This window comes from Falco cherrug, chromosome 6 (genome assembly GCF_023634085.1).
Source record: "Falco cherrug isolate bFalChe1 chromosome 6, bFalChe1.pri, whole genome shotgun sequence".
Classification (NCBI taxonomy): domain Eukaryota; kingdom Metazoa; phylum Chordata; class Aves; order Falconiformes; family Falconidae; genus Falco; species Falco cherrug.
In genome coordinates, this window is record NC_073702.1 from 77614079 (window position 1) to 77627913 (window position 13835).

The window sequence follows — 13835 nt, forward strand, 5'->3', positions numbered from 1 at the left end:
CCTGTTGGCTGAAAATTTTCTGTATTCTGTGCCTGGGAACGTGGTCCCCCTTGTGCAGAAGCAGAGGTGAGCACCCCTGTGGCATCAGCGAGAAGAGGACAACGACCTACTCTGCAGCTACAACTTGTCTTCGGCCACCACAGTTCCTTGTGAGGTGAATGTCAGCCCATACCCTCAGCTCCTGGCCCTCTCCTAGGGCTGTAACACACGTCCTGGGTCACTGAGGCTCTGAGCCCGCTGTGTGCTTGGCCTCCTGCATTCTGCTTTAGGGCTTTCTCAAGCCTCATTGGAAGACCACGTAGTTCTGAGAGGTTTGCTCCTCTGTTTGAGACACCGTTCCCCCAGCCTCTCCAATGAGTGCTGGTTGCTTAATGCCATAAGCAGATCCGCGCTTGGTTGGATCCCAGGATCCTCCAGCCCAGCTGCTTCTTACTCAGTGTGGGCCACGGCAGAGGCCCTAGGGAAGAGTTTTACAAAAGCGAGGTAAGCTTGTAGCAGCACCCCTGCAGAATGTCCTTTCCACTTGTGGCGGTCAGACGTACAGGGACTCCTGGAGGCAAAGGCAAGACCCTGGTGTTTAACAGCCCTTCACGGCCTGTTCAGCTTCCGCAACATGAAGTAAACTCTAAGGGAACCTGGGAGAGCATCCAACATCCATAACATCCAGGAGCAAGGAGGTCTACATCTCCTTTGCTTGTTTTGATCTGCCACGCATCAGGGTAAGGTCTGCTCCTTCCTGGTCAAACGGGATGGCACACTTGCTCCGTGACCTTGTAGCAGCACACACCACCTTTACATTCCCCATCAGCTGTCTAGGCTGAAGAGTCCTATGTCATCTAGCAGAGCAGTCCTCCCACCTCTTTGGGACTTGTTCTGCTCTGCGTCCTTCCAACTGGCCTGTATCTTTTTTTGAGCATAATTAAGCTCGGTTGTCCCCATGTCAGCATTTTCCTGTGGCTTAAATAGGTCTGCCTCCCTTTAGGTATTGTGGATGAAAGGTCTATGGTGCCATGAGGTCTGTGGAGGTGAAGGACATGTGGAGGGAGGAACTAGGAGCTGCTGAAGATTAGAGGGAGTGAAGGGAGTGGATATGTGGCTGGCACAGAACATCTAGCTCCATGGCTACCCGGTAGCTTATAGCAGCTGAGCCATGGTTCACCTCTTTCAAACAGCCACTGAGCTTTTTTTTCCAGAGTCTTAATCTCTGGAGCACAAATTGAAATGGAAGAAATTAAATTTAATCATAAGAAAAAGCTTTTTGTTTGTTTGGTTGGTTTAGTTTTGTTTCTTTGTTTGTTTTTGGTTTTAGTTATGCTGACGGTGGCAAAACACCACAGCTTTTTGTTCAAAGAGTTAGCAGATTTTCCAGCTTTAGAGATAGTGAAAACCTGATGGGGAAAATGTCCTAAGTTAATTTACCTTGCTTTGAGGAGTGTATTTGGACTAGATCTAAACATGTTCTTTCCAGCCTTAACTGTTTGATGATTCTGTGACCTCTCTGTTCAGCCACAACACTGCCTGTGTTTCTGTGCTAATTGTATTCCTCAGCAGCCATTTTCCTCAGGCACTTTACAATCTTTAATTTTTCTTTTAAAGATGGTAGTGGGACTGGTTTCCCCCTTTAAAGCCAATGCCTATCCTCAGCAGAGGCATCTCCAGATGCCCATGCAAGCTGTGCTTCAAGGCAGGGAGGAGTGCAAGAGTTATTGGGTCAGAGAAACTCTGCGGATGGAAGAGTTCCAGGATCTTTCTTAAGGATCCAGTCCCTGTTTGCAACATTATTTCTTTATTTTTTTAGGCACTAAATGTTTTGTGTTAAATGCAGGAATTTGCTGGATATGGGACCCAAGTCTATCCTCTTCTAGGAGTGTGTCCAGGCCACTTGGTTCCAGAAACATATTTATTTATGTTCTATCTTTTTCTCATTAAAATCTGAGTCTTTGCAACACATAGACACGATTTTAACAGAAGATTCATACTTTTCTGTCCTCAGGATAAATTGAAGGCTAACCTGTCGCCTTGTCTCATGCAAGTTGTCTCAACCAAGCTGCAATATCTCCATCTTTTCCTGCTCATAGCTGAAGGGCTTCTTCCCCAGTAAGTTCTCTTTGCATTTCTCTTAGGTTGTGCATAAATAAGGGCCACTGAAATTTTCTGTTTTCTAACATAATGCTTCAGTTACATTTTGTGGGTTATTTCTTGTCAAATTCAGAGCAAATGTCCACTAGTCTCCTTGGTTTTTACCAATTATAGGTGAAATAATGAACTTCGGAAAAGGGGAGATATTCATATCTATGTTGTTAGTGTCTTCAATTTCTCTGACTAGTTCTAATAAATAATTCAGAATATACAGTGCATTTGACTTAAAAGACACTTTGAGAATGTTAGACTATTCAGCAGTAACTAAAATACACTCTTAGGTCAATTTTCTAACCTTTGTTTGCTGTGAACTCCATTTGGACATTGAATTCCTCTTCAGCAGGGCTTCTTGTATCTATTTGTTAAAAAAAATAAAAATCATTCAGTAAATACAGTAATTATGTTCAAATTCAGACAGTATTTTCACATAATACAAGAAATAGTTTGAATCCTTACCTTCTTGTCCCAGAGGGTCCCAAACACCAAAATGAATAATCCCTAGGAGACAGATAATTACATGCAGTTTGATGACACCCACCTTTTAATTGCAGTACCTCATAACTCTCAAACATAGTCCATATTGACTATTTAAACTCTGAACTCTTTGAAAGAGGGCATTTTCCTAACTGTGTTTCACATAACGGAGTGCCGATGTAGTACGAGTTCTTTTAGCCTGGCTTATTCAAACTGTGTGCATATCTGGTCTACAGAAGTGACACAGATAGTTTGCTAGCGCTAAACATTTGGAAGAAGGGACTTTTGTGCATGGAAGATACGCCCTGCCTATGCTCCCCAGATAAGCTAGCAGGTTCACAGTACGAAAGGCAGTTGAGTTTGGTCTGAAGCACACAATTCTGATGCTATCCTTAAAACACAGTGTAGACATGACTATTGTGTCCTTAAGAAATCCTGTTGTATCGGGATCCTACTGGCCACCTAAATATGTGGTTGTAAAAATCATACTGACTGAAAACTCCCAATAATGTGTATTTTGGTCAGTTCCTCTTTTTATTATTACTACTACTCAGCTGTTCTTGGTGACTTCCATGTTGTTTATACTCCCTTGTTACTTGAACCCACAAGAGCATAGTATGATGCCTCCAGATGCACTGGAAATCAGACCAGACGTGCTGAAGCTTGGCCACCTGAACATAACAGGGCTATTTTCCTGATCTTCAGGAATGAACCTCTTCCCAAAGCTACTGGCAAATTTGGAAGTTATCTTCATGTCAGCTTTATATATAAGACATATCTGTTAAGGGAGCTGAGAATATGAAATACTGCTGAATTCCTGGAATGGTTTCCCAAAGAGCTCGTTGGGAATAAGGATGTCTAAAGGCAAATCTGAGCTTTCCCAAGTGGTTTTTATTCCCCTCCAAGCACAGCCCTGCAGGAACATCACTACTTGTTAAACAGTCACAGAGGAAACAAACCCATACATATGTGTGACTCACCTGCAAAGCATTGAGCAGAGCAAAGAGGATGTGGAAAGCTTGATGGCTGTTTTTGATGACGGTGGCAAGGCCAAATCCCCAGGTGAGGCCTAACAGTGGTGTCAAGATGGCCACACTTTTGCCAATTTGAAACAAAGAGTTCCTCTCCTGCCTGTTTGACCTATCCCCGATAGTTGGTCTTAGGATTTTTATTATAACAACTGCAGTGATGAACAAATTTGTGGCCACAATGATCAGGGCAGGTATGACGAAGGCCAAGAGAGCTTTGCTCTCCTTCCAGTTGAGCCAGCAGACACCCTTTCTTATGTAATTGTTCCTTGGCAATGTGACAACAAGGGTGATGACTGCAATGAGAAAGGGGCACCCATAGCCCAGACAGAATGCCACTGCTTTCTGGGCGGTCTTACTTGTGTTGTGTAAGATGAAGACCAGTCTGTAGAAAAGAATGAGGCCCAGGCTGAGCATCCAGAAGAAGACACACAGGTAGAATAAATGGATGAAGAAGGTGGCCACAAAACAGATACCTCCGCTCATCCGTTGGTTTTGGTCATTGATGGAGGCAGTGACAACAAACCAAATGTCAGCAATCAGGAGCGATGTAGCTATGTTGAGTATACAGACGTGGCGCATGTAGGAGGTTGTGTTGTTTGTCACATATTTCCAGACTAAGGATTCAATTATAATGCAGGCCACCAAACTCAAGATTGAAATGGCCAGGCCAACGTAGGTAATATAATCTTCAAAGATTGCCTGGGAGTATTTATCAGGTGACATCAGAATGGAGAAGGATGTCAAGTGATTGCAGGAGCAAATGACATAATCTCCTCGCTCTGTGGTTGTGCAGCCACGAGTATCCCAGCCCCCCTTACGTTCGTTGAGTGTGAAGTTCCAAAAGACACACTGGGGCATCTTTAGAGATGTGTTTTTCTTTGCAAAGGTCATATTAATGTCAAACTTCTGGCTTCCGTTGCTGCTCATAATTGTTGTTATCAGTAAACCATTCACATACTCGGACCCATTCTGGGGCAAAATATGTCCAAGCTTTGAGTACACCACACTGACAACAGTTGAATTGTGTGTTAGAGCCCGAATTTCAGTTTCACTAATGAGCACATTAACTGTGAGGTTTTCTGTACTGCTGAAGTTCTTATTATAATCTGTGTTGGTATTTTCTGTGACAACTATACCCTGTAGCTGAAGGGTATTTGCATAGACAGAAGGAATGGTATTATTAACTGGTTGGAGGCGCAGGGAAAAATTTTCTACTGACTGCAGTAACAAAGAACTGTTGAGTACGCTGTCTTTATTCAGGTCTTCCCAAGCTTCAGTTGCAGAATCAGCAACAACAAAGTCCACTGTGGAGAGAAAATTCTGAAACAGCAAGAACAGAATAATGCTGTTACTGAAATCCCCTACAAATCGTTGTTGTTTCTGATGGCGATTTTCCTGTGGTCCTAGAACTGACTTTTGAAAAAGCCCAGAATTTTCTTATTTTGCTCAATCTATATGAAACATTCAGTTGTTAACCCTCTGCATTCTCTATTTTCAAGTTAAGGTTTCGAACAGTGGAGCTGTGGGGATTTTTTTTTACATATTACTTAGCCTTTTCTTGTTTTGGTTTCCAGCCTTCTTCCTCTTCTTTTCCAGCCTTTGTACTATCTTTGATATTTCAGATGTTTTGCACTTTTCTGCTCAGAAGACCAGTGGTTTTCCTCTGTACCTCACAATCAAGGTTTCCAAGTATTTCTAAAATGTGTTTTGTTATTCATTTGTTGTAACACCCAATTGATTTTCCTTGCTTGATCCCCTTGATCTTATTCCTATTTTGACCCTTTTTTCTATTCCTGCTTCTACTCATAGAATCACAGAATGGTTTTGATATTTAAAGATCATCTGGTCCAATGCCCTTGCTATAGGCATGGACTTCCAAACTGGTCTTGAACACTTCCAGGGATGGGGCATCCATAAGTTCTCTGGGCAACCTGTGCCAGTGTCTCACCACCTTCACAGTGAAGAATTTCTTCCTAATATCTAATCTAAACCTAATATCTAATCTAAACCTACCTGCTTTCACTTTTAAACCATTACCTCTAGTCATGTCACTACACATCCTGGTAAAAAGTCTTTCTCTGCCTTTCTATAGGCCCCTGTAAGTACTGAAGAGCCACAACAAGGTCTCCCTGGAGCTTTCTCTTCTCCAGACTGGACAACACCAACCCTGTCAGCCTTTCCTCATAGGAGAGGTGTTCCAGCCCTCTGACCGTTCTTGTGGTCCTCCCTGGGACACGCTCAAGCAGGTTCATGGCTTTCTTGTACTGGGCACCACAGAGCTGGACGCAGTGCTGCAGGTGGTGTCACACAAGAGCAGAGTAGAAGGGAAGAATCACCTCCCTTGACCTGCTGGCCTTGCTTCTTGTTATGCAGCCCAGGAGATGATTGGCTTTCTGAGCTGGAAGCGCACTTTACTGGCTCATGTCCAATTTTTCATCTACTGTTCCTTGTCCTTTCCTCCTTCTTAGAATGCTAGAGACATTTATGGGTCCCTAGAACATTTCTAGTTGCTAAGCAGACAGCAGCTTCTCTTTCCTGCATAGGCTGCTCACCTTCATCATTTTTATTTTTCATAAACTCTTTTTCCTGTAATTTCATTTTTGCTGTCATTTAATCTCATTCCCTTAACACTTTCCTGTTCCTGACCCTAATTAACTGTGAAGCTTCTTCAGGGAGAATGTCATCCCCTATGACAAAAGGGCCTTGATAAGTGTAGGTAAGACTTAAAATAAAACCTTACGAGAATAGTGAGCATCTTTGCATCTGCTGGGATGGAGGAGACTATATCCAGGATGGTAATGATTGCACCTAGGTCTGCAGGAGAACTTTTTGTTTTGTTTTGCTGCTCTCTTGTCTTTTTATTAAGTTCTGCAAGGTAGTTAGGTAGGTTTGCTTTTGCCTCAGGACTGTTGATCAAGGCCTGCAACAGAAGATAACAGTACATCATGTGTGCAATTTGCCTGGAGTTTGATCCTCCATCATCATAGCTACCCCACGCCAGTAAAGAAAACAGAGTCAGGGTCATTCTAGACATGCCAGAAGTGTTCAGCCCTCTGATCCTCCACGACAGGGTATCCTAACTGCCTGTTGAGAGTGGTCTCTCATCAAGTGCTAACTTGCAGACTGTTCCTGGAAATTTTGGGGGAGAAAATAGTTGGCCTGGGCCCAAACATATAAGGGAACAATCTAGCAAGTTAAAGAAATACGAAATAGAGTAGCTGTCCCTCTGCCTGGGACCTTGCTGTGCCTAATTTACTAAAACAAACATAGTAAGTATTTGCTGAAAGAAAGATAATTGTTCTCATATAACCTCACTGAGAGAAGGGTGGTTCTGGATGGTTTGTAGAAGTGAAGAGCACTATGACAGGATACCTAAGCTGAAAACCGAGGCTCAGCACCTGTCTGTGAGGGGTAGTGACTGAGGGGGCATCCTAAACAGGGCCTGGGTCTAAGGCTGGGCAGTGGCCCGCAGCTGTCCCTACTGCATCGTTGTTAGGTGCTCTGCAGCATACTCTGGGCTTGTGCCAACTGGTGTTCACCGAGGCAATGCCTAGGCATGGATCAGGGAACACTCCAGGCCAGCCAGTTCTCCTGCTGGATGCTGTAAATAAGGTCACCTTTTCTGGGAGAGCACGTTCATGGGTATGGATATTGGCCATGCAGGGCCACATACCCTCTGGGCCAGAGGAGGGGACCTCGCCTCTTTCACTTACTAGCATAGATATAGTCAAACATTCTTCACTTCTTTTAAAAGATAGTTTTAATTAAATATTTGATTTTTAATGCTGCATACATTTTAGATTATATTAAGCAAAGAACCACCCGGCAAAAATTTTTCCTCTCTCCTACCTGCCCCCCTGCCCTAGCCTCTAGAAAAGTCAGAAATATTACCTCAGCACTAGTTAGCAGGTTGTTTATTGCTTCAGACAGGCAGTTATTCCTTTCAAACTTCCAGACTTTGTTGATGCACTTGTAAACTTGATTGCCTCGGGTAAAAATATCTGGATTATCTACATCACAGCATGGCTTTTTTAATGTGGCCCCTTCTTTTCCAATGCCCAAGCTGTTTGAGCAGGAAACTTCCTTGTCTGTATTGAGAAAAAGACACAGAGGCAGAAAACTAAGAAGCAGGGAGATAATTTACCCCTCTCAAACCTGTGATTTCCTGAAGTTCAGAGGTCTTTAAATCAGTTACAATTTTAGCTTGCTCTCTTCATTAATTCTGACCTTTCAGGGTGTATATGTCTTGCATTCCCAATTTTTTGGAAGCATGAAATTATAAAGGACATTTAATAAAGCCCCTTGGTTTTGAGTACCGAATCAAATCAACAAACCAATACCCAAAGTTTTAAGAATTGTCTATTAGATTACAGGGTGAGACAGCGGTGAAGCTGGATTATATTGACCACTATGTGAACAGTAATTCACACAAAGTTGACTATGCTAAGGGACTCAGTGCTGCTGGAGCACCAACAGGAAATTCATTAAGACCTGGCTAGTGAGGCCTCAACACCTTTTGATGAACAGTGGGTCTTGCTAACTGGCTTTGATTGGGTTAGCCATATCAGTAAGTATCTATTGATTAAAGTAAATAAAGCATCTGCATATTTGTTGCCTAAAATGGTGAAATCTGGCCAGATACACCAATTTGACAGGTGTCACTACTATGGAAAAACCAAAATTTCTGCATTATGGGGCTTATTTCTTTCCAATTTAGAATAAGAAGCAGGAAGATACAAACTCTGGTCAGAACTAAACATCAAAACTGGATGTAGCAATGCTGAAATCTAATTCTAATTACTACCTGCAGCACTGACGGGTAGCCGGGCTTGCCCAGGTCTCTGCAACACCTCATGGAGGTCACCATTCTTGTGTTTGAAGTGGATATGCTCTCCCACAGGCTGATCTCCTGAGCTAGACTACTTCTTCCTGAGGCACCACAACCTGTTTTCTTTGCTAAACTGTTGGTGCATGCTGGGAGCTGCACGACTGCATTTCAACACAGGAGATGAAGCTCGGTGGTGCAGGCTGCACCAGAAGGAAGTAGGGGCAGAAGATGACTGAACTATAACTGCTAGGGAACATACTGGGGCCACTGTTAAATCCAGTGAAGACAAAACATCTTGTGTATTTTTTTTTTTTAATTACAGCAAAATAGATATTTTCCTCTGTATTTCAAAGTTTCCCATGAAGAAGGAGACAAAAATTCTTGCTAACAAAACCTGCTCCTGTTAGGTGTCACCAATGATAAATTTGTGGCATCTGATTTAACAAAGATAGTGGGATTTCCTATTTAACAGCCTTAAATAGTAACTTTTTTCTTACCAGGTATCAGCTGCAGTCTTATATTTTCACTGTTGACTGTCTGTTTAATGCTGTTAGTAAACTTGCAATACACCGTGAGCTCTTTCTCCGTGTTGCATTCTGTTTCTGTGTAACTGTACATGTAGCACAACAAATTTCCTTTTCTCTTTTTCCCTGTGTGGAAGGATTAGGACAGATTAGCTAGCAGACAGTAGAAAGCTTCTGCAAAATTTTCATTTCTGTGAGTACTAGAGGAAAAAAAAAACAACTTCCATTGCAGAAAAACTTCACTTCTGTATGCTGATCCCCATGTCTTATCCCCCCCCCACACGCACCCCTACCCCTTAATGAATCTTCTGGCAGCTGCTGCATGATCATTAACTTTTCAATTACTAGTATATGAGCAAAAACTGCCCAAATCTTTTCTTCCTGTGTAGGAACAAAAATTAACTTTAGAAACCAGTTTGGAGAATACTCTTCCTGCTTCTGCTTCTACCATAGGTGTTTCCTTTAGGCTAGGATGATTTTTTTTCCCTTCTTATATAGTACTTTTGAACTCAGGATTTGCACAGCACTGCCATTGCTTTTCAGTATGCCAGTACCGGAGGGTCCCTAACTGCAATCTCTTCCAAAAAGACCTTGGCATTTTTCTTAGCAACTGAAGGACCCCTCACTCTCCACCTGCTTTACACTTCAGCCTGTTGGTTTTGCATTCCTACAGGTTTTCTAAGTTAGTTTAGGTGGATCTTCTTTGCTTTTTTTTTTTTTTTCCAAATTAACTGTTTTGTAAGTCACTTGAAAACTTCCAGTATATAAAAACACATCAGGGAAGCTGCAGAATTGCCTTGAATTTGAAGACGTACAAGTTTAGGCTTTTGTGCTGTTAAAGATATGTTACCTGTATCCTTGAAGAAAATAGAATAGGTTTTTTTTTTAACTGCATTCTTAATCTGTTATTCTACATGTTTCATGAACTAGTAGATCTTCTTAAGTAATGTTTCCTTGCTACTCAGTTCAAAAAAGTCGCAGAGTGGAATTTAAAAGCGAATAAATGGACTTCAGCAATTTTTAATCTGAACAACGGTGAAGATGTTCACTTCTCACTGCCTGGCAAGGCAAGCCAAACATTGAATTTAGCTGTTATGTATTTATCACTACAGCAGTGACTTCACTTGCTCTTCTATTAATCTCAGCCATGCTTCCCAAGAATGGCAACCATGTTAAAAAAAGTTAATTTCCTTTTTTTCTCCGCCGCCCCCCCCCCCCCCAGGAGTCCTTCTGTGCTGTCGTAATAGCAGTAAGTATGAATTGTTTACACAGACCTAACTGGAAAAAAAAACCAAACCAGGGACTGGGTTGCGACACGTAGTGCAGCTAATGATTCTGCAAGTTCATTGTTTCTTACCAACTTGAAATTCCTTTTGTTGAACCACGAATGTAACAGTGTAATAATCTTCCATGGTGTTAGCACTTATGCAGCACTGGAGATCTTGTTGCACTTTGCACTGTATAGATGCTTCAATGGGGTCTATCAGGATGTTCTGCTTCAAAGGCAAGGGAATAACCTTGATTGTCACATTGGCAGAACTCTCCAAGTACTTCTGGGAGAATGTGCAGATGTAGGTGCCTGAAAGAAGTGACAGAAAAAACATGCCTCAGTCAACAGAAGTGCTCCTCAGCTTTTGCATGGTCAGGAGTCCTCATACTGAACAAGTACAGTGCTGTTGGCAGCGTCATGTCTTGATGTCCTCCAGTAGTTATAATGTTAACTCTCTTTTTTATTTACTGTGACCAGGCTTCACAGTGATTTGCAGGGCTAGGGATGCTGTAAATGATTTGGTGCAGAAATTTCATTGCCTTTGTAGCCAATGCAAAACATGTTCACTCACCGCTCCAGTCCTGTGTGGCGTTCTTCACTTCGAGCACAGATGTTGCTGGGAATTTTGTATTTTTGATGCATGTATCACAGTCTACTGTTTTCATCTTGCTTCCAGACCAGATTTTCCAACTGATACTTTCATAATTGGTCACATCACTTTCACACGTCAGATTGAATTTATATCCCTCAGAAACTGATGAGATGCTTGAAGATATCGTTACATGGGCTGAGACAACACAAGGTAAATGTCACATTATGGAGAGTCGCTTGTTATAACCATTTGCTTGCGAATGGCACGTGCCACAGAGGCCACCTACGTGCTAGAATTGCTGATGGTCTGTTACATGCCACCTGACCCTTACCTGCCCGGAGGTACGTCACTCTGATGTTTTGACTATGCCAGGCACCGTGTCCGGTGTGCAGCTCACACGTGTATGTCATCACCGTACCTGACTGCTCGGGTGGGCATAGCGATTCATTGATAATGAGCTTGTATTCAGTGCAGTTGCCACTGAAACTGGAGACTCCTGGAAAGAAATAAACATTTCTTGAAGGGCTATGGATGTCCAAAAATACCTGGGCTCTGGAAATCATAAGCAAACACTCTAGCTAAGGAAAACCTTGTGGGTTTGTATGTAACCTGTGACAACATGGCACTTTTAACTCATCATGGCTGAAGTTCATTCACACCTTTTGCTCTGGCAACACCCACAGTGGTTTTCCAAAGGTCTGAAGATGACTTTCAGCACAGTGCTGGGCACCTACCACCAAAACCACTCTGAGAGCAACAACATTGCTTGGATACCTCAGGATAAGCCAAAATGAAGATTATTCTGGTTCAGCCTAACCTCATTATCTGCAGTATTTAGGATGAGTAAGATAAGTAAACCAGGAGTAAGTACTGCAGATTTTAATATCGTATTTTGAAATAAAAATTTGGAGGTACTTGACAGACACTCAACTTTAACTGGCTTAGCTCTAGACCCCATGAAAGCTGTCCCATGCTGCAGCTGAAGGTGCATCTGGCATGAGAGCAGAGCTCCTGGGGAACAGCCTGGCCACAGGGAGTGAAGGGCAAAACAGCTCATTACAGGAGGCCAGGATCACCCCTCTCTCTGCAAGCACTGCTGTACACAGTACCTGTTCTCTGTGGAAATGGCTGTGCACAGGAGCTCTGAAGGTTTTCTCTCATCCTGCTGTCCTGCTTTCTGCTAAATTTCATTTATGAAAAATGGTTGTAAATGTTATTAACAAATGGTTAATCCATACCTATAAAATATTGAGGGAAATAGGCTGTTTATGACTATGGTCCTTAGACATTTGTGAGCCTTTCTGTTGATGTTGTTTTGTTACTCCTTGTAACATGTCTATTTGGTGCTTTACTAACTCTTTTTACTCATAAGTAAAGCCTCATGGGACGCCACTGACTTAACTGGCATGTGATGTATCACAGCTACAGGAGCAGAGGGAAACTGTGCGCTCACTATTTAGCTGTGCTGCAGCTGTTTCAAAGTGTAGCACCTATGTCCCTTGGTTGCCAAGTCTCAGTATGTGGTACACAGAAGCCTTTCATACCCCAAGGGTTATTCTAGAGGTAGTAGGAGAGACTGATGCACTCATCCCTACTCTCAAAACCAGACAATGCAGAAATAAGCTTTCTGGAAAAAGTCGGTGTGATGCTGGTCCAGGTGGCTGTTTCCATCCAGGATGGCACAGTTTTAAGCATCAGTGTCTGCACAGTGCATGGAGACACCCAGAATCCCACTGGCCCCTGCACAAGTGAAAGAATCTTTTGTTAATCTTACCTGTAATGTTGATTGCTCCGTTTACTTTCCAGTCACCAGTAAGTGATGGTAAGTGTCTGTCAATACAACAGGACAGCAGAGGACTGTTCGTCTGCATTTCAGGACTGTTGCATATAACAGTGATGTCGTTAAAGTTTGAAGTGACATTTAGCGGAGAGACTGCTATTGTCTTTGTGGCCTTGTATATTAGCGTGTAAAATGGATCGCTGTTTCTGAAAGTGCACCTATAGGAACCTGTAAAGCATAGGCAATATCTTAGCATTGAGAACATACTTTGCTGTTTTTACCTCTGCATTTGGAGTCAGGAGCTGGGAGCTATTTCCACACCTAGTTTTCACATCTCCTTGCTCTACAGCGGCTCTGCTACTTGCTGATCAAAATGTACCCTGAGGTCACCTGCAGTATGCTTTCTGCAGACTCCTGGTGCCAAATGTATACAGGTTAGGCAGCTTCAGTGTTGATGGGTACTTGAGCAGAGACTAGGTCTCTGGGACTGAAATGCTTAAAGTTTGGCTGAGTTGGTGTTTTGGGGATCTGCATATTGCCTATAGTCCATCTGACAGCAATGTGTCGTAGTAAGAATGTAGACTGGCTGTGCAAAATGGTGAGAGACAGGTACCCAGGGTGGGCTCCCCAAAGGCTGGCACTCTGTAGGCACAGATGCTGCTCAGAAGGTGTTGCCAGAGACAGCAGAGTAGTAATCAGCCACTTTCTCAGGCACTTGGCCCTTGGATGCAGCCAGGCTTCCTTTAAGAAAGTGGCAATCAGAGCTCCAAACTTCCTTCATACTTTAGGTATGTGGGTTCCCCTTCCCCATGGGGATACCCAAGTGAGTAAACCGCTTATATGGGAGTGGGGGCACCACTGCCATAAGGTCCAGGACATCCTTAGCCCAAAGAAGTTTGGACACACAACTCCTACCTCGCATATGTGTGCCCAAATACCTGGTCACAGGCTACCCTTTTTGAAGTTGAATGTAAAATTCATGATCCAAAGAGAAGAACTGAGGGGGAGCTTGAGTCAAAGCTCTGATAATACATGATAATTACCCTGATAACTCCTCCCAGCAAAAATGCCACCGATTTACCTGTTTCTGATTTTCAAAACGCCCTAAACATGAACACATGAAAAACTGTAGCTCCAACCTCTGATTAATCAGGTTACGTTTGCAAAGAGGGCAAGGGCCATCAAGGATGAATTCAA

At 42.9% G+C, this 13835-nt stretch overlaps 1 protein-coding gene across 3 annotated transcripts in view; it reads right to left on the minus strand.

The window, feature by feature from the left end:
* The window catches only part of ADGRF5 (adhesion G protein-coupled receptor F5), a 47604-nt gene that overhangs the window by 4526 nt on the left and 29243 nt on the right, over positions 1 to 13835 (minus strand). For all 3 annotated transcript variants that reach the window (XM_055714480.1, XM_055714481.1, XM_055714482.1), the window contains exons 11-20: positions 12633 to 12866; positions 11190 to 11354; positions 10838 to 11053; positions 10354 to 10575; positions 8970 to 9122; positions 7536 to 7732; positions 6385 to 6564; positions 3594 to 4964; positions 2596 to 2637; positions 2435 to 2494 (exon numbers count right to left, since the gene is read on the minus strand). In XM_055714480.1, coding sequence (XP_055570455.1) covers positions 2435 to 2494; positions 2596 to 2637; positions 3594 to 4964; positions 6385 to 6564; positions 7536 to 7732; positions 8970 to 9122; positions 10354 to 10575; positions 10838 to 11053; positions 11190 to 11354; positions 12633 to 12866 — 2840 coding nt within the window. The remainder of the gene's footprint in view (positions 1 to 2434; positions 2495 to 2595; positions 2638 to 3593; positions 4965 to 6384; positions 6565 to 7535; positions 7733 to 8969; positions 9123 to 10353; positions 10576 to 10837; positions 11054 to 11189; positions 11355 to 12632; positions 12867 to 13835) is intronic.